Here is a 21,081-nt window from a genome sequence, read left to right as displayed (position 1 = left end):
CCAGTCACTGATATAAAGAGAGCACCTTGTTCCAGGGAATCTGAGCATGCAGGGAAAGCTTTATGCAGGAGATGGTAAGAGCTGTTGGGACTAAAGAAACTGAGCAGAAAACTACAGACATCTGGAAACTGAGTTGTTAATTCTCAGTGGGATCAGCAGGACTAGCAAAGCTCCACCATGACAGTCATCTGATTGACTGAACCCATCCAAACATCACTTCATGGACCTTTAGCTTGTGTCTGTGTGTGGACAGACATAACATGAGCTAATTATACATTACTCCTCCACAGAGTGGACCAGCAGAGAGCAGAGGTTTCCACTGGTCAGTCTGCACAGCAACATCAAACACACCTGGACTCTGTGGTTATGGTTTGTAGTACTACGTCTACATTTGTTCTTTTCAGTCACCTCTATGCTGCACTTTGTGGACCAGAGGATTGTCAGTGTGTCCAACATAAGTCAGAGTTTGGGCTCCATGATTTCAGTCAGATTGGGGTGACTGTAGCTCAGGAGGGGAGCAGGTCAGCTACTAGTTAGGTTTGTGAATCAAACCCTGGCTGGCAAATGTACTGGGTAACGTACTAAACCCAAGCTGCCCTCTGATGCATCCATCAGAGTGTGAAAGAAAGTATTTAAGCATAGAACAATGTGCTTGGTTGAATGAGGCATGTTGTATAAATGCTTTGTGTGCACAGAGTATCAAAGAGAGCTATATAAGAACCAGTCCATTTACCACTGGGTAATTCATATAGTCTTCTTTTCCAGCGGCTGGAGGACAACATCACCATGTTTGTGAAGAACGAGCTGAAGAAGATCCAGAAGCTTCTGAGTCCAGATCACCCAGAAACTTTAAAGAGCCAGATGGAGGATGAGGAGATGTTTGAAGGTGAGGATGAAGATGAAAGAAAGAGCTGCAGAGAAGCATTTCTGAAGATCACACTCCACTTCTTGAGGAGACTTAAGCAGCATGAGATGGCTGACCATCTGCAGAGCAGTAAGAGAATTTCTCTAAAGACTGAATATTGATCTTTCCTAATAGCTCAAGAAATGGACCAATAGACATTCATCCTTTCAGGGTACTGAAAGGCTATGATATTTATTATATAATATTTGTTTCTGAATTTCTTACCTTCAGAAATATTTGCTCCACTCTGTAAACGTGAACTTAAAGCCCAACTGAAGAAGAAGTTCCAGTGTGTGTTTGAGGGCATCGCTAAAGCAGGAAGCCCAACCCTCCTGAATCAGATCTACACAGAGCTCTACATCACAGAGGGAGGGACTGCAGAGGTCAATGAGGAACATGAGGTCAGACAGATTGAAACAGCATCCAGGAAACCAGACAGACCAGAAACAACAATCAGACAAGAAGACATCTTTAAAGCCTCACCTGGAAGAGACGAACCAATCAGAACAGTGCTGACAAAGGGAGTGGCTGGCATTGGGAAAACAGTCTTAACACAGAAATACAGCCTGGACTGGGCTGAAGACAAAGCCAACCAGGACATCCAGTTCATATTTCCATTCACTTTCAGAGAGCTGAATGTGCTGAAAGAGGAAAAGTTCAGCTTGGTGGAACTTGTTCATCACTTCTTTACTGAAACCAAAGGATCAGGAATCTGCAGGCTTGAAGACTTCCAGGTTGTGTTCATACTTGATGGTCTGGATGAGTGTCGACTTAATTTGGACTTCCACAAAACTAAAATCCTGACAGAAACCAGAAAGTCCACCTCATTGGATGAGCTGCTGACAAACCTCATCAGAGGGAACCTGCTCCCTTCTGCTCGCCTTTGGATAACAACACGACCTGCAGCAGCCAATCAGATCCCTCCTTGGTGTGTCGACATGGTGACAGAGGTCAGAGGGTTCACTGACCCACAGAAGGAGGAGTACTTCAGGAAGAGATTCAGAGATGAGGAGCAGGCCAGCAGGATCATCTCCCACATCAAGAAAGCTCGAAGCCTCCACATCATGTGTCACATCCCAGTCTTCTGCTGGATCACTGCTACAGTTCTGGAGGATGTGCTGGAAACCAGAGAGGGAGGAGAGCTGCCCAACACCCTGACTGAGATGTACATCCACTTCCTGGTGGTTCAGGCCAAAGTCAAGAGGATCAAATATGATGGAGGAGCTGAGACAGATCCACACTGGAGTCCAGAGAGCAGGAAGATGATTGAGTCACTGGGAAAACTGGCTTTTGATCAGCTGCAGAAAGGAAACCTGATCTTCTATGAACCAGACCTGACAGAGTGTGGCATCGATATCAGAGCAGCCTCAGTGTACTCAGGAGTGTTCACACAGATCTTTAAAGAGGAGAAACAACTGTACCAGAACAAGGTGTTCTGCTTTGTTCATCTCAGTGTTCAGGAGTTTCTGGCTGCTCTTCATGTCCACCTGACCTTCATCAACTCTGGACTCAATCAGCTGGAAAAACAACAAACAAGCTCTCAGACAGAGAAATACTTCTACCAGTGTGCTGTGGACAAGGCCTTACAGAGCCCCAATGGACACCTGGACTTGTTCCTTCGTTTTCTCTTGGGTCTGAAGACTAATCAAACTCGTTTGCAAGGCCTGATGACACAGACAGGAAGTAGCTCAAAGAGCAATCAAGAAGCAGTTCAGTACATCAAGGAGAAGCTCAGTGAGAATCTGTCTGCAGAGAAAAGCATCAATCTGTTTCACTGTCTGAATGAACTGAATGATCGTTCTCTACTGGAGGAGATCCAACAGTCCCTGAGTTCAGGACGTCTCTCCACAGATAAATTGTCTCCTGCTCAGTGGTCAGCTCTGGTCTTCATCTTACTGTCATCAGAAAAAGATCTGGATGAGTTTGACCTGAAGAAATACTTTGCTTCAGAGGAGGCTCTTCTGAGGCTGCTGCCAGTGGTCAAAGTCTCTAAAAAAGCTCTGTAAGTTATAAAGTTTTTATTATTTAATTTGGTTGGTATGTTATGGAAAAACACACTGCATCAACTTCTGTTTTGTTTTTGTCAAAATCACTGTAATATAATCACTGTACCTTTATATACACGTGACTTGTATTAATGCTGCTGCCCTCTTGTGGCTAAAGTGTAATTATGTTCTTGTTATTAGGGAGGATTTGAGAGTAACATGCCAAGTGAGTCAGCACCTTCGCTTTAGCTTAAAAAATCCAAATTCTTATGTCATCAGTTATAGTTGCATGTATTCATTATCATAATTTAACCTTTAATATTGATGTCTTAAAATTATTTTGAGTAAACTAATGTTAAGGTTCAAATATTGGGGAAGGAGAGTACAAACAACCATGGTCCAGAACTTGGTCAAACGATTTTAATGAAATACACGCGTGGGAAGACCAGCTCCGTTCGCAGACCGGGCTGATCTCCGACTTAATCAAAGCATAAATAGATATTTTATACCATCAGGGCTTGAATTTAATGACGCCCCCTCATACGTCACAAACAGAATATATGCATACGTCAAATCAAAACCACAATGACTTTTAACACAGTTTAAAAGAACATTATCTCCTATCTTCATGGCAGGTACTTCCTGTCACTGCCGGATGCTCGCTTATCATCTTGACACATCAGCAGCAGTTCTGCGACAAACTGCTCTTTTGCAACCCCGAGCAAAACATGATTAAACTTCCACCTATAAATGATTCTCTTTAACTAAGTGTGTGCCTCGTCCTTAAAGGCTCCTCAAAATAACCTGCACTTAGACTCTGCTTTCGGTTTCAGTTCTGCAAAAGACACACTCTTCAAACCTGCAACTTCCTGTCAGCCTGCAACTTAGTCTTTCTGAAAGACACACACTGTTTAAACATCTGAATGCAATATCAATTCTGTAGATTATATTATTAATGCAATGGTAATGATGATGATTATTAACAATAGCAGCAAATCAGACAACCTCATGTCATCTAAGTGGTCCAGTAATAAACACCAGCTCCCCCTCGAGAACACTCCATGCGTAAGATTAGGTTTTTTCTGCGTCCCTCTCTTGTGGTCCATCATGCCTCGGGCCTCCAGGATCCTCACCCCCCTGTGGTCGCCGAGATCTTCTCTAAAGCAAACAAAACACCTTTTCCTGCACCTCCCTAACTTATCATCTTTGGGACTCTTTAATCAAAAGCCTGATCCTAATTATCTTCTTGACTTATTGACTTGTATTTATATATATTCTTCAACGTTACTCATCATTTTAAAACTCTTAAAACGCTGCTTTCACGTCCCTGCATGCGTTTCCTGTCGCTTGCCTTATCTAATCATCAACATCCTGTACACAGAACTCTCGCTGCTGCAAGGCCTCCACTCTGACCTAGAATCTCCTTTCACAAGAAAATCATTATAAGCGCCTATTCTACTAAAAGATCCAAAAAAAAAACAACCACTTTAATCAATTAAGTTTAAACATATAAGCAATTACTCCTGCATACATTTTATCACAGCTAAACGCTGCCTTGAAACAACTCCTGTGTGTTAACACTAACTTCATTTTAAAACTCACATTTCCTATGTTATAACCTGTTTTTGGTACAGCCTTTTTATTTCATCTTGCTCCTTTGATGTAACAATACCTTCTCATTCTAGTTTATCAGACTTAACCAAAATATATGCTTTCCTTCCTTTGGTCCTTCTCTAAAGCAAGAAACTCCTATTCAGTTCCTCTTTTCTGTCACTTGTTACAGGGCCAGCTCAAGTTCAGTTAAACGCTAAATTAATTTGAGGCCTTTTGCCTGGAATCAATACTGTCATGTGTGTTTATGGACTCTATATGTCTGTAAGCGTGTGCAATCCTTCAATAACTCATATCATCCTCACAGTAGATTGGCTAATCATAGCGCTAGCCAAAGGCTCGTGACCCACAAGAGACGAATTGAGCCACAACTCCCTTAAAGGCACAAAATGCAATATGTATAAAAAGTCATTTCTACGTATAAGCTCTCCCCTTTATCCTAAAAATAAATCTATGTAATATCTGTATGTGTGTCTTCTATTCATTAATGTAATTGTCAGTTATTTTCTCTCTTTATTTTACCTTCTTTTTGTTTACCTCTTTGTTTGTGACGTGGACATCCCTAAACCATTCTGAGTTCCGGCTTCAATTTCAACCCAATTGTACCCTCTATTCTCGCAGTCGAACTCGTCTGGGCTTCACCTTCCCACTGGCCCCTGTGCCCTTCTCTTAGTGTCCTTTGTTGTCTTGTGATCCCCAGCAAACACAGTCTGTTTCTTCTCTGTTTCTTCTCCGTTGCTCTTTTCAGTATTTTCCTTTTAGATTAAATCCCAGCCTGGCAAAATATCCCATTCAGTGTCTTTAAACAGTTATGTCACACTGTTCTTACCAGCCTGCAGTTCACCGTGCATTTTCCATCACGTGCTTTTCTTCCATGCTGCTGCTGGTATCGTCAGTGTAGTTTCAGTTGCACTGTCTTTTGCCTGCTGTTAATTCTTGAAGTCCACGATGTTCTGTCGGTCTTCATCAGGAGATTAACTGTCCTATGAGCTTCTTCTCAGGATCGGGACAAGTGGGAGGTCAAGCTGTAAAATTTTAAGCCAAAATCTGGCCTGTTTTCCTCCCAATTCTGTTAATCAATGGTTTTGTACTCAAGATTCTAGGTTGAAAGAAGTCCACCTGTATTGACACACTAAAGCATACAATTAATATCCTTTTCATTTCTTTTCTTAAAACCTCCATTTGCTTCATCTGCCTGGAGTTTACCTCGTATGTTTCTCTCTCTGTGTGCTCACTTGTCACAGTCAGTTCCTTTTATGGGCATGCAAAGTTCCTGTCACACACACCATTTCCTGTCAACCTTGCAGCTGCTCAGAACCATATTTTCTGTTTCTATCTCTCCTGTTTTGTTTTTTTTACAGGCTAATAAAACTCTTGTTTTACTAAGTCTTGATCTAAAACAATTCACCCTTATTTCACGCACACACTTCTAAATATACTAAATTCTTTGCGTTTGTCAGATCGTCTCACACACACACCGCCTTTTCTCTCACACTTCCACTTCTGCACTCACTCTACTATCAACTTTCATAGTGTTATTATTATTTATTATTTTGTACAAATCACACCCAATCACTCAAAACCTGCTACTCACAGCATTCACACACTTAAACTGTGACAAGAGTTGAGGAATATACTCACAACACGCTTTCCTAAGAGTATTTCAGACATGCCTTTCATAATCAGAAAGAGCAAGTCAAAGAAAACAATTGAAACCTCTATTAATTCTCACAGCACACACATAGAATAGAAAAAATAAAACACACCAGCATTTATTGCTGATGAGAGGTTACTCCTAAAAGTAATATGTTAGTCTTAAATATATACAGTGCACTCACTATATTTATATATCAAAACTCAGTCAATTACTATACATCCACTACGGCAACTCAAAACTTTATTTATAGCCCTCTAATGAACATAAATGGCGTCTTAAACACACACTCAACAATGTTTGCAGCAGTATTTGTAAAACCAACTGTGGTTTAAACAGTTCACTGCTGACTAATTTGCATTTTCACACTCACACACACACAGTCTAAAAATAGCTCCAGCACTGCCTCAGACTCCTTTCACACAGAGATCTCTTATTTTATATTACAAAGACGTCTTATATTTACAACCACTGTCACATCTGTCAGCTTTAGCGCCTAAACAATTTCGACAAATTTAAGTTAACGGTCCAACCGATAAAGTCCAACTTTTTTGTGATCAATTAACCAGTATCTGTCCAACAGTTTCTGGCCTCATCTCTAAAATCCCTAACTCAATTTAAAAGCATCAACCAACCCAAACTTTGCCTGAAGCTCTATTTTTGGCATTTCACAGCCAAGGCTTACCCCGAAGTTTTAAGTTAAAATTACACGCCCGAAGTCCAACTTCTGCTGGCCAAAAAAGCGCAGACTACCGTTCCAAACGGTAAGGAGACTCTAACTCCTAGTTATTCTGGAGTGCCCCAAGCTCCACAGTGACCAACTGACTATCCCTCTTCGAGGACAATGCCTAAGCGTCCTTGGCATTGGCAAGCGTTACCTCTGAGCACTGCGCTTCCTATCAGTCCAACTGACGTTCTTGAATAATTTATAATACTTTGGAACAACAGTAAAACAGCCAAAAAAGTGTAAGACTGAAGCAGGTCCAACCTTATAACCAATACGGGCTCCACCCCAAACAATAACCAAATTCCCTAATATACTAAAATCACTCAGCAGTCCAACTGCTTTCCACGGTCCAACCGTATTAAATCCTTTAGCGGTCCAACCGCATTCAATCATTTTTAGCAGTCCAACTGCATTAAATCCTCAGTACTGTCATGAGATTCTCATCGAAATCAAAGCAGACATTCCCCAGTAATTTCAGTGAGTAGACTTTAATTTGTAATGTCCAATTTGGCACACTTTGGAAATAATTCAACAGGTAGTGCCTTACCTTTGGATAAGCGGCTTAGAACAACAATGAGAAAAAGAGAGCTGATTATTAGCTCATCAAAACACAAAACAAAATCACAATGAATTATCGGTTAATTTCATTTAAAATAATTCATTAAGTATTTATGTACAATTCAAATTAGTTAATTACATATTTTGTTGGTTTGTTTTCTATTTTAATTATTTTACTGACACATTTAATGAATTATTTAATGATGTATTTATTTAATTCACGTTGCTACTCCTGGCCCTGCATCGCTGTTCATAAATACATTTTATTTGTCAGCTTCACCCATCAAAGTCAGGGGGCGGGGTTAATGCTGATCAAGTCAACACCATTGCTTTGGTCTGGTGGGCGTTCTTTTAGTGGGCTTTTCTCAATACTAAGTAGGCCTACACACCAGGGTTTGGACATGTGTGGACCCAAACTATACTTTTACCCTTTTTTGTGTGTCACCAAATACACTTTAATATTTTCTAGACAAGAATGTAGTGGCGTAATCTTTAAGCTCTTTTGGCTCCAAACAGAAGTGACAGACTTGAGCAGGGTTCATTTAAAGGCTGACAGAAGTGGAGTGGTGACGGGGAGATGTTTGACAGGACAGTGTTTCAGCCTCCACAGGTTCATGTTGTGCTCCATCAGTCAGTGAAGATGAAGTCAGTGCTGATGAGGCTGTAGAGTGTGTGAGGGATGTGAATGAGGATGATGAAGATCTGATGATAGCAGATAAAAACAGGCTGCAGAGACTTTGAGCCATACAGGGCACACAGTGTGTGTACAGAACAGCTGAAATCATTATGGAGGCCTCACTGGGATATGGAAGCATCACAGTACAGCTTCAGTGAAGCATTAAAGTCTCTGATATGAGATGAGAAATGAAGCAGCCAGAGCTTTTTCATGAGTGGAAATCCACTGTGACTGTGAGCTGCTGCTACAGCCTCCAGATTAGCCAGCAGCTCATCCTGCTCAACATGGGCCTGTGGTCAGAGTGTGTGCTGGATAATCCGGCCCAGGATGAGGCCAAACTGACATGGGATGAAATGTCTGTCACATAATTGAGCTTAGTGTAGTTTCATTTCTGCACAATTTAAAAACAACCAAAACTTTGTTCTGTCTTTTCTATGTTATACTGTAGACTTTCTTTGATACTGTGTCCAAAAGGAGCAGCTTTTACTTTGAAGGGGAGGCGTCTCTGTTTCCTCTTCAGGTTGGATGATGGAAGCAAATTAGTAGCTGTGTCCCAAAACGTCGGCTGCATCCTCCAGAGGCTGCATTTGAAGGCCGATTACATCACAGCCAGGCGATGAAGGCTGTCCGTATTTGTCGACTCCTTCAAATGTGCCCGACAAATGCGTCCTTCATTTCCCCGAATTTGAAGGATTCGTCGGGTGTGTCCTTCGTGGCCCACCATATCCCAGAATTCATATCCCAGCCAAATTTCAGCTGCCAACAATGGCGGCAGCTACTAAGTTTTCAAATTACTCTTATTAATCTTTCTGGGTCACAAAATAAACTTTTAACATATTTTCAGGCGAGAAAGTAGCTGTGTAAACTTCAAATATCTGCTCGGTTTATCAAGACATCGCATATTTGCAAAAGTGTGCCGACGTTTTCGGAGACGTCTGTTCCCCACCCGCTCGCTAGCAAGCCGGGGGGTTCAATGGTCACTCCAGCCGGCGAGAGCAGCGGACGCCCGGCTTCATCGTTTTCAGACCCCGCTCTTTCGCTACTCAGGTGAAACACGATATATAAGTCACTCGGATAACTTAAAAATGTAATTGTTTGCCTTTTTTCTGTGTTTTATTTGTTCCGGAGTAAATCGGTTTGGCTGAGATCAAAGTTCCTCTGGGATTTTCACACAGCTGAATAAACGTTAAACAGGAAACTGATTAAACAGAAGTGTGAGACGGTCGAGAGTTTACGCCAGTGTCCTGTTATATTTTAGATAGCAAGGAGCAGACGGCCGAGTTTATTAAACTCCACAAACACAGCGGTGACGCAAATCTGAAGGCTAGACCGTCCCATTTCACAGCCTCGCACTTCCAGCCTTTTCGGTCTTTGAAGGACCCGGCCCACGTAGACCGCGAATACCGGGTCCTCCGAAGGATGCAGCCGACGTTTTGGGACAAAGCTAGTGTGTGATGTTCTTTCAGTGTTGCACTTTGTAGACGCTCCCTGAGCACTGGTCTCACAGCCAGCTGCACATAGAGACCAGTGTTGTTAGTCCAGGTCAGAAGATGACTTGTTGGAATAAAAATGAGCTTGTAGTTTGTCTGCTTTAATAATGTGACTGGAAAAAGGTGTTGGACTTCAAATATGTCCATTTCTTTCACACTTCACCTTTAAAAGTGAAGCCTTGTGGTTCCTGGAAGGAAAAACACGACTTTTTCAAGTCTTTGTCCTGTTTTTATGATAAATGTACGACTTTAATGTGAAACATTCAGAGTTTTTTCTCTTGTTGTGTTTGTTTGAAGCTGCTTCCTGTTGGCTTCAGCTGTTTGGAGTTTCCATTTTCTAAACTTCTACATTCTGAACCTTCTTCAGCTCTGAACAGATGATGAAACACTGAATGATTTCAAGCTCACACTTTGTCTAATAAACTTACATCTTTCATTCTTTATACAGATTGTGGGGCTGTGGTTTGTCAGAGATCAGCTGTGATTATCTGGCAGCAGCGCTGAAGTCCAACCCCTCCCATCTGAGACAGCTGGACCTGAGCTTCAACAACAAGCTGCAGGATTCAGGAGTGAAGCATCTGTGTGGTTTCCTGGAGAGTCCAGGATGTGGACTTGAAACTCTGAGGTCAGTCAGCATGTTTTAGTTGTGCTGAGATGAATATGATGTGAAAGTTGTGCTGACACTAAACTGCAGACATCAGGCTGATATTATACTGATCCACACTGAGGATCTTCATGGTAAAGTCTGTTTTCTTCTTCTCTGGTTTAGTCCATTGACTGCAGCAGAACAATGTTCACATTTCAAACAGTGAGACTCAACGTATGGCCCGCGGCCCACACGCGGCCTGCCCACCTTTCCTGATTCAGAGAGAGGGGACCCTGATTAACTGTGTAGTGTTCTTCCTCACAGTTCTAAGTATCAGACACAACAATGAATAATCCACAGCTGACTGTCTTTAGCAGGTCAAAGGTCACGGCACACAGCAGACAGTGGGAAATATTATAACTCTGATCATTTATCAGCACATATCCATATGTATAAAAACAAAGCTGACACTGTGAGACTTGATCAGAGGTGTGATCATCACAGCAGAGGCCTTTGTGTCAAAGTCACTGAGGATCAAACAGAAACACATGAAGCAGATTTTCCTGTTCTGGCTTTTTATAGCAGATAACCTTCAAAATATTCTGCAGTCCATCAAAAACTGAAGCAAACCATGAATCAACATGTGAACATGAGCTGATGCTGCTGAAGTGAAGCAAAGTTACAGAGGTTTGATTACAGACACAGCTGAGAGTTTGTAATCTGTCATCATTTTAAAAGGTTTACATTTCTTCAGTATATCCACATTTGCAGCTGGTACCTCAACCTCCACTTGTCCAACACAACTGCTGTCCACTGCCTCCATGACATTGTGATTTTGCTGTTGGTCTTCTGTCAGATCTTCATCAATCACTTCTGCACGGGGCACACCTTCAGACACTGCAGCTGCATAACGAAAGCCTGTAAGATAAAATTAGACATAAGGTAAATGTACACCAATATTCCAATGACAGGTGTGTGATTCATCTGGAAGTTATGTGCGGATTAGTGTACAGTGATAGCAATTTAGTATGTTTTTAGAGGGGGGGGGGGTTGTTTACCTCCGATGGGTGCTCTTTTTCGCTTCCGTTGCGTACGCCTTGAGTGCCGGTCCGAGTCTGATACAGGTATGTCGTCATGCCCCATGTGCAGTGTTGGTGCCCAGTCTGGATTTGTTACATCCATTTCATATGCTGGTTTGCCTGCAATGATGCCAAATCATAAGCTACTCAGTCGACATGATGTGGTTCTGCAGCATCACACATTAGCATGTTTTATCTCATTATCTATGACCTCAGCACGTTGAAAATAACACTAAAAGCCTTTCAAGAGTGATATGAATTAATTTAGAACTCACCGGAAAGAAAATGCCGTGAGCAAACCAACAAAAAGCTGGGGATTGCAGAGAACTCGATATCCGCTCGTCTCACCGCTGCAATCCAAGCCTGACGTCTTTGTTTAGTAATATCGGATACATGGGATCCCTCACGTTGCCTCCAGGATGGAAAACGATGAAAAGAGAGCCCGTTATCCAGCTTCTTGCCTTCACGATCGTGTGATCTAACGTTGCAACCGACAACACAACACGTACGATCCATAGCTGAAATGGTATCCTTTGGCTGGCCTACTGTCATGGCGGAAGGGGGCGTGGCCCATCTCCCGTGACATCACGCTCCAAAGCCCTATAGGTGGGAAAATGTACCATGTCGACCAATCAAAAATGATATGGAAACATGACATTTGGTTGTTTAGCAAAAGGGGGAAGTTTTAGGAGTGACCGGCAAGAGAGAGCGAGTGAGCGAAAGAGAGAGAGAGTTTTGATACGTGAGAGATTTGTGACGTTTACCGTGTTTGGTCTCAAGTTAGTTTGTTGTCTTGTGTATTTAGTGTGTAGCTGTTGTTTTGTTTTGTGTGTCAGTTCTACTAGTGATCGTCACAGTTGCTGCCTTAAAGCCAACAAAGGCAGATTGCAGTGTAAACGCTGAGTGACACACCTGCTGTCAGACCTGCAGGTTTATCCCTGTGCTGTTCTCATATGTGTTAGAGTGACACAAACTATTGTTTGACACCTGATTGTTCTGTAAATAGTTTGAAATGATTATATGAAAAACGTCTGAGCCTTGGCTGCATTTTTTGCTAAATAGTACCATATAACTTTGTTGTTTGCAAAACGTGTGCGTATTTTTAAAAGTGTACAATCTCTATTTGCATTTCAAGTTATGAAGATGATTCGTTAAACATGTGTGTGGTTTTTACAGTCAAAATATCACTTTCTACGTGTATTTTAAATTTTGTCTGAATTTAGATAAATTGTGCTGATACAGTTGGTCAAAATGAGAAAATAACAGATTGGCAAGATAAACTGTTTTTAAAGGTAAAATATAGAGGCCACATCAAAAGTAGTCAAGAAGGGTTAAAGGCTAAAAGCAAAGTTGTCACCAAGTACTGTTTATATTTGTGTGTATTGCTGCAGCTTTTTTGAGTATTAATTTGGTGCCTTTGTGTGAAATAATGGTATTGTGAGTGATCCATATAGTCACAAAGAATAGCCACTTGTTTCTGTGCTACCAAAGTTCCCCGGCTTTCATTCAAAATGTGTTTATCGTCAGCACCTGCACATTAAACTACTTAAACATTATAAATGTCTTCAAGCTCACACTGAGGCCTGTGGGGTACTATCAGCCACTGAGACAGTACACACATTTATATGTGTTTGTATATGAATATTTCATACTTTAAGACTGCCTGTTTATTTAAGGGAGATGAACAAAATACATTGGAATTGTACAAAATAATATCATGGATGATAAATTAAATAGATTTTAAGTAGATGCTTGTGCATTCTTAAAGTCTTATATGTTGAACTGAACTATGTGATCTGTTCAAAGCCTTAATCTTAATTTGAAGTGAAATGTGCATTTTGAGTTTATACACTATGTATATAAGGCGACCGTTTCCTTTTGCAGTATTTTTGTGTGGTGTACTTTTCTATGTCTTAACAAAAGGGGAACAAAGGTGTTTAAGTTCACCTAGGATGATGTGTTTTAATTTTCACATGGTCTTGCTTGAATTTGACCCTGACAAAGGCGTATGAACTCTGTCAGCTGTTTGGAGTTTCCATTTTCTAAACTTCTACATTCTGAACCTTCTTCAGCTCTGAACAGATGATGAAACACTGAATGATTTCAAGCTCACACTTTGTCTAATAAACTTACATCTTTCATTCTTTATACAGATTGATGGACTGTGGTTTGTCAGAGATCAGCTGTGATTATCTGGCAGCAGCACTGAAGTCCAACCCCTCCCATCTGAGAGAGCTGCACCTGAGCTGGAACGAGCTGCAGGATCCAGGAGTGAAGCATCTGTGTGGTTTCCTGGAGAGTCCAGGATGTGGACTTGAAACTCTGGGGTCAGTCAGCATGTTTTAGTTGTGCTGAGATGAATATGATGTGAAAGTTGTGCTGACACTAAACTGCAGACATCAGGCTGATATTATACTGATCCACACTGAGGATCTTCATGGTAAAGTCTGTTTTCTTCTTCTCTGGTTTAGTCCATTGACTGCAGCAGAACAATGTTCACATTTCAAACCTTCAAAGAAGAAGAAAAATCCTCCACTGGATAATTCACTGTGAAACTCTCCAACTCTTCATTCCACCTTAAAGTCTGTCTGACACTGAAATCCAAAGCAAAATGTGCGTTTGCTTTACAGACAGCAGTCCAACACAAACATACACACATCATCCAAAACACAGTCCAACATCCAAATCTCCTCCACTGCCAGCATGAATGATGGGAAAGAGAAGGAGGAACACTCTGACATTCAGGGTTAGAATGAGTTTCATGAAGCAGACTGTGAAGATCAAAGCTGCATTAGAAAGCTTACATGAATGAATGAGTGGACAGAAGTGGACAGAGATCATCTGAAGCACTTCAAAGGCTGTAAATCAGCACATTTCTCTTTATTCTTTATCAACTCTGTTAGTTTCTCTCAGTTTTCTGTGGAATGAAGCTAACAGCAGGCTAATAAGATGCTGACCAATAGGTTTCTATTAAAGGTTGTAATTTGTATATGAAAAAGTGCTTTGGCTCAGCAGGGATCAGCTTACAGGTAGAATACAGCTGCTGGATGGGATTAGCATGTCATAGCTATCTACCAAACTGCTAACTGGGGGATTTCAGGCCATCTATGGATCATTTTTGCTAACTGTTTATTCAGCTTAGGCTCACAGGGCTGCAGCCTGTGCCCTAGCTGTCATAGGGCAAGAGGCGTGGTCCACCTGCACAGGTGAGCAGTCCATCACAGGGCCAACAGAGAGAGACAGAGAAGCACTCTCTCACATCCACACCTACAGCCAATTTAGAAGCACCAATGAACCTAAGCAGCATTTCATTGGACTGTGGGAGAACATCCAACCTCCACAGAAAGGCCAACAAGCTTCAACCTACAACCTTCTTGCTTTAAGGCACTAGTGCGAACCACTTTCCCCCATTTCAGCCCAAATCCTGCATCTTCCTGTTTCTGACTCCAGGCCAGCTCCACTAACACTTTCTCATCAGACACTGCCACCTAGTGGAGGAAGTCTTAGTTCCATTTGAAGCTTCAGATGACAGTTAGTTCCTTTACAAAGAGGTGGAGGTGGTGGGGCCACAGCACCATCATCACTGAGTGCCATAGGACACTTAACCTTTGTTTCCATATGCTGGGAACTTCCTGTTGTTCCAAGGACTGGAAAATGTGTGAAAATCTCCCAGTCAGTTCCTCACAGCACACTTCAATCATTTCCCTCCCACAGCATCAGGACCAGGGCTTTTTCTCTCTTTGGTCCCACTAAGAGATTTCCACACAAACACCTCATCAGTGGGACTCTCAGAGCTACCAGCCCTTTGCTACAATCACAAAGCTCTTCATTGAAATCAATGATATCAAAGCTGGAATCAAATGAGTCCAAGTCTTCTGCTGATTCAGCATCACATTCATCTTTGCTCCTTGTTCTGCATCCCCACCATGGACTTCATTCCTTTCCAAGCCAGCCTTGAGTGTCCTTTATTCAGCTCATCCTCTGCTTTACTTTTACACCTGATTTTAGCTGCTTTATCTCTCTTTCAACAAGTTTCTGTGCCTCAATCTTTTTCTTCTCTCCCTCATAACAAGACAGCTTCTTCTGCCTGAGAACATGTTGGAGTGATTTACTAATCCAGGGCTGCTTATTGGGGAAAATACTTCCTGTTTCCAAAGTAATCCCCATTTTTCCCAGAAAGAAATGTAAGTAGAAATCGATGATCTAAGTGAGAACATGAGCCTTTAAAAAGTCCCAGTGGGTGCAGTCAAAGCAGTCCCTCAGTCCCAGTATATAGTCTTTGGTCCAGACTGGAACAACTGTGTGCCCAGTTTGAGCTCTCTTCAGTCCTGTGACCTGACAGACCCAGAGGGGCCATCACATCACATTTAGAAGCTCCCCTAATGGAGCCACAACACATGTCCAACACTTAGTCTGTCTTGTTGGACCAACTGGAAGAAATGATTCAAGGACTTAGTCACAGAACAGAGATTCAAATCTCCAAAATCCAACTGGCTGCATCAGGACATATAGTCTGAAACTCTGCACAGTTTCCTGTTTGAAGCTGCTTCCTGTTGGCTTCAGCTGTTTGGAGTTTCCATTTTCTAAACTTCTACATTCTGAACCTTCTTCAGCTCTGAACAGATGATGAAACACTGAATGATTTCAAGCTCACACTTTGTCTAATAAACTTACATCTTTCATTCTTTATACAGATTGAGTTTCTGTGGTTTGTCAAAGATCAGCTGTGATTATCTGGCAGCAGCACTGAAGTCCAACCCCTCCCATCTGAGAGAGCTGGAGCTGTGGGGAAACAACCTGAAGGATCCAGATGTGGAGCAGCTGTCTGATCTTCAGTGGAGTCCAGACTACAGACTGGAGACTCTGGTGTAAGTAGAGTGATGGAGTGAGTGGGTGGTGCTGTCAGCAGTATTGTACTAAACACAGTCAGTATGAAACAAAGATCCAGTGTTTCCTGTAAAGCTGCAGCTTCTCAGTGAAGCTGTGAGAGGAGAATGGTGACAGGCTTCAGGATTGGACACAAACACTTCCTGTTTCTGACCTTTATGGTCACCATAGTAACGGCTGACACGCTCTGATCAAACACTGTCAACAGCCAATCAGCTCTCTGAACAAAGCAGCACGCAGACCAATGACTGCATTCGTTTCCAAGTTTAAAGCAGTGAAGAACACAGTCTGTAGGTGAGGAAGAATTTAGTGAGAGCAGATGTTTGGATGGAATTCCTCCAGTTAACAGCTGGAACCGTCCATCTGGATTGTTGGGCTTGTTGTTGGGGTTCCTACAGAGCTCAGAGTGGACACACCAAGGTTCTTCTAATGAATGAAAGTCCAAACTCAAACTACGAGGGAAAAACATTTTCATCAACTTCAATAAAAATCCAAAGATTAGAAAAAGTGAAGCAACAATGAGTCCTAGTACAGTCCCAGCACTGAAGTCCCTGCTGCTCTTTATACTGGATGTGCTGCATCACTGACTGACAGCTGATGAAGAGTCTCTGGAAACACTCGTTTATCTCCTCTGCTCTTCCTTCTTCTCTCTGCAGGTGGAGCTGATGATGGTAAACAGGGCGGTGTGTGTGCTGAGAGAGGAGGAGCTGTGTCCTGATGATCCAGAGAGGTTGAAGCAGCAGCAGCTTGTGTGTAGAGACGCTCTGACTGGGCCATGTTACTGGGAGGTGGAGAGGAGAGCTTCATCCAGCAGTGACTGACAGAGGAATGAGAAGAAGTGCAGATGACTGTCAGTGCTGCAGAGTGAACTGCTCTGAGAACAGCTCCACTGTCAGACACAATGTAGAGTCCAGCATCATCCCTGTGTGTCCCTCTGGATCTGACAGAGGATCATCAGTGTATCTGGACTGCTCTGCTGCTGCTCTGTCCTTCTACAGTCTCTGCACAGTCTCTGTCTGACTCTGGCTACATTTTTGGCATTTATATTCTTGGTTGCTCTCTTTATATTTTTCACATGCAAAATGTGCCCATCTTTGGCAAGATTCATACTGCACCTGGAAAGGAAAAATAAATGGCTCATATTCTGTTTGGTGAATACTATTACTCAACATTTTAATTATGATTGGCAAGTAATGATACTAAGACTTATGTGTTTCTTTTGTTTTGTTTTACCATTTCAATCATGCTGCGGTCAGCGTTAGCATCTAACATTGAGCAAACAATGCAGTAGTCCTCAGCGTTCCCTGAAACACAATCATAGTTAGGTTTTAATCAAACATTATTTATTGAATAATTAAAAAATAATAGTACATTTTTTCCAAATATACTTCCTGGAAAATTAGTCTAAATTAGACTTTGAGAAGGGTCTTATCTGAAAGTGTTTGAAGAGCACTATTTGTACTGTGCTGTTTGAAAAGCACTATTTAAATTGGAAGTACGCACTAACGTGATAAGGACTTTACTGGACTTACCTCGATTTTCAAGTAGGGTGCAAGCTATCTGCATTCGCTCCAGCACAACTGGCTCTGTAGTGGTTGACACCTCACTGACCTCTCCAAAATCAAGGTAGTGTTCTGCAAACTGTGAGATTGATCATAATTAGAATGTAAAGTCTTAATTAGGTAAAGGATAGGATAATTATAAGCCACAAGGCTTCAGCCTATTCCTTTTTCAGTTACTGTATGATTAAGTACTTCTATGTAAAATGATCATCTTTGTTGTTGTTGACCGAAATAACTTTCACTTCACTTAAATTCACTTAAAGTCTTAATTCTAGCTAACAAGAAACTGAATCATTTGAATACGGGTTACCTTTAACAGTAAAACTCCACAACTGCAGGAATCCTGTCGCTTGTTGTGTTGCATAGTCTGTAACTGCCACTCCATGGTGTCTTCATGCCCTCTCATCCTCAGAAAATTCCTAGTTGAACAAAAGTGTTTGTAATGAAACAAGATTTTTTTTTTTTTAATCTAAGAATAACACCTCAGTATCATACATACCTCCAGTTGCGCAGAATTTTCCTGTCATAAACACCTTCATTCCCATGGGGTCTATGAGCAGTATTTTCTGTGCAGAAATGTTGACAATCTAAAGAAAAAGTTAAATTAAAAATTACAATTGTTTGTGCCACTGAAAACTTATTTAAAAATAACACTTTGTGCAAGAAACTGCTTCACAACAAATTAATAACAAAATGAACACATACCACAAGAATCCAGTGTGTACCAAAGTTCACAGGGCACAGCCACGTCTTCAACTGGGAACTTCATCTGTGGGATTGGAAGTGCAGAGTAATTTGGATTTACTTAGGTACCATGCGTCTCAGGGTGTTTTCAAATATAGTCTTCTTTAAAGGAACGGAACTCTTTCCTCAGCAACAGAAAGGAGTCAACTGTTTGGACCACTTCTGAGCTTTCAACATACCAGTTGAGGCATCTGAACTGCCCAGAAAACAACGAGCTTGCAACTACTGAACAGAGCAGGTGTGCAGCATTCTGCACAAGTATAGAAAAATGTTATAGAACAGTAAATAGGTTTTTTTTTAATTTTAAAATTAGTAGGTAAATGACATTTCTTACTTACCTTTCGTCTGTCAATAACACGGTGCAGATATGCATCAATGACCTGTTTTGAAAAATCTGAGTTTATACAACAACAGCAACAATTTTTGAAGTAACTGCTTGAGTGCTGTACACAAAAACATCTAAAGGAATATAATTGCTGATAAAGGTTCTTTCTGCATATACTGGAACTGGGTATTATGATGTCACAACATCTGTGTTATGGTTGATAACATTTTTTCCTATTGAAGTGAATGGGTGAAACCTTATCAGAGTTTTGCAATACAAACCCCCCGACCTACCCGCACATTTTAAACTATTAATGGTCTCTGCACTGCAAATGCTTCAGAAGGAGCAGAACCTCGAAATCAGACTCAATAATGATAAGTTCTCTTACCTCATCAGAAACCACCGTGACCCCTGCAGTGTTCGAAAAATAACTTGTATGGTCCAACAGCTGCCTCCAAGCGCCCAGTATCCTTTGCACGCCATAGCCTCTTTACTAAAAGAAAAATATGATAAGTTAGCTCAGGCATGCATGAGATTTCTAGTGGATACGCTTGGTAAAGGCCGACGGGCCACAACAGGAAAAAGTCAATACAATAGGCATGCATTTACACGCAGAGAAATAGGAAAGGTACAGCGGGTGGGCAAAAGAGAAAATTACTGACAGGCAAATCCATTTCCAGACTTCCACAAGCTCAGTGCACGTTGCACGTTTCTTTACATCTAATATGAGTTGAAGACTGCAAAATGCAAACAAAGTCATGCAACAGTCAATTAAGTTGCAACGCCAAACTGGCAACAAATGACCAACTGGTCAAAAAGAGTTGTTCACTATGTCACCTTCATTTTCTAAGCTTTGTTTCTGGGAGGGAAGTTCTTGTTCACGCGTTTCTGGTCCTGGAACACAATTAAACTCCTTGTGTCAGCCGTTTTGGGTGCATAATGAATCCTCTGGACTTTGCTGGCACTGAGGGTTAGCAGTAGGATGGCAGGGGGGCATCTTCAGGTCTGTGCTGCTGTTCACTGTCTGACTGCGAGTTGGGTATTTTTACTTGTCACTGATATTTACATGGTGGCTTCTTCTGTACGGCTTGATATGGTCAATGCTGTAGTGATTTCTTAAAGTTGCTCCTTCTGTGTTTTTTAATCTCACACATTTGCCAGCGATGTCTTGAATGGTGTAGGGTCCTGAAAAATCTGGATCAAGTCTTCCTCCCTTCCTTCCACGTTTCATGTTCAAGAGAAGAACTTCATCTCCAACGCTGTACACAAGGTTTCTGTACTTCTGGACTCGTCTAGCATAAGCTTCCTTTTGTAAGTCTTGGGACTTTGCCATATTTTCCTCTACAGTTTTTTTTTAACTTGCTCTTGTGCGTCTCTTGTAGAAGATACAAAGTCACCGTAACTCGACTCCTCAGGGAGAATGATGGAGGACAGCTAAAATGTTCACATTTTAAATTACAATTAGTCCACCACCAGCACCTTTGTTTTGGCCACATTCAGTTTCAGGTGATTCTCCTCACGAACCGACCAATCAGTCCTCTGTACTCCTCTTCCCTTCCCATTCCCTCTTTAATCCAGGATCTCAACCAGTTTGTTATGTTCTCTCTTATAACTCAACTGGTAAAGTAACAACACATTTTTGGTTGTTAGTAACTTACTTTATTAACCATGTTGTGGAACGGCACAGGCATATCAATGCGCACATACACCACACTTGGTGTTCTCTACTTTACCACAAAATATAAACTGATTTTACTAAATACATCACAGTTCCTCCCATCCAGCTTTGATGAACATAAGTATCAAACAATCGAGATATTTTCAGGTAAATGCCGTAACCCAATAATTGTACTTAAACTGAAATATGACACCTATTCAGTGATTTACAACATAGAGGTAGGTTGTTTCCTCTTAAACATTTTAACCGCTTTCCTTACAAAATGAACTGGAAACCTATAAGTTCAGTCTCTGAGGTGCTCTGCGATTTCTCTCAGGGTAATGTCTGCCTGTTTGGTCAGAGTCCATAGTGCTCTGTGTGGAAAGTTCAGGTGTTTGAACATTGGTGGTTTCACGTAAACCCTGAACCTCAGGTGGTGAAGCGAGGGCAAACTCTTCTGAATCTTGAGGTGTAGATGTGTCCTCTCAGGTTGCTCTGGAACCACGTGACATTCTGCATCTAGAATCTGATCAACATGTCTACGCCAGACTAAGTTGGCTCCAACATTTATGGTGTATATCAGCGGTCCGGTCCGTGAACGAATCGTGCCAGAATGCCATTTCTGACTTGGGTCTC

The 21,081-nt window shown here is 41.6% G+C and overlaps 3 protein-coding genes across 3 annotated transcripts in view; all 3 read left to right on the top strand.

Moving 5' to 3' along the window:
* The window catches only part of LOC146675685 (protein NLRC3-like), a 388,198-nt gene that overhangs the window by 289,464 nt on the left and 77,653 nt on the right, over nucleotides 1-21,081 (top strand). The window lies entirely within an intron of this gene.
* LOC146675688 (protein NLRC3-like) lies at nucleotides 696-2,910 on the top strand. Its single transcript, XM_085400631.1, has 2 exons — nucleotides 696-994; nucleotides 1,136-2,910. The coding sequence occupies exons 1-2, from the start codon at nucleotides 787-789 to the stop codon at nucleotides 2,908-2,910; spliced, it is 1,983 nt and encodes a 660-aa protein (XP_085256757.1). The 5' UTR covers nucleotides 696-786.
* LOC146675687 (ribonuclease inhibitor-like) lies at nucleotides 13,428-17,324 on the top strand. The gene is made up of 3 exons (XM_085400668.1): nucleotides 13,428-13,597; nucleotides 15,965-16,138; nucleotides 16,814-17,324. The coding sequence occupies exons 1-3, from the start codon at nucleotides 13,428-13,430 to the stop codon at nucleotides 16,821-16,823; spliced, it is 354 nt and encodes a 117-aa protein (XP_085256794.1). The 3' UTR covers nucleotides 16,824-17,324.

This window comes from Rhamphochromis longiceps, linkage group LG3 (assembly GCF_057381845.1).
Source record: "Rhamphochromis longiceps isolate RC_006_pf linkage group LG3, R_longiceps_female_GT1.1, whole genome shotgun sequence".
NCBI classification, from domain to species: domain Eukaryota; kingdom Metazoa; phylum Chordata; class Actinopteri; order Cichliformes; family Cichlidae; genus Rhamphochromis; species Rhamphochromis longiceps.
Note: the sequence above shows the minus strand (reverse complement) of the source record. Positions and strands in the feature narration are given on the sequence as shown.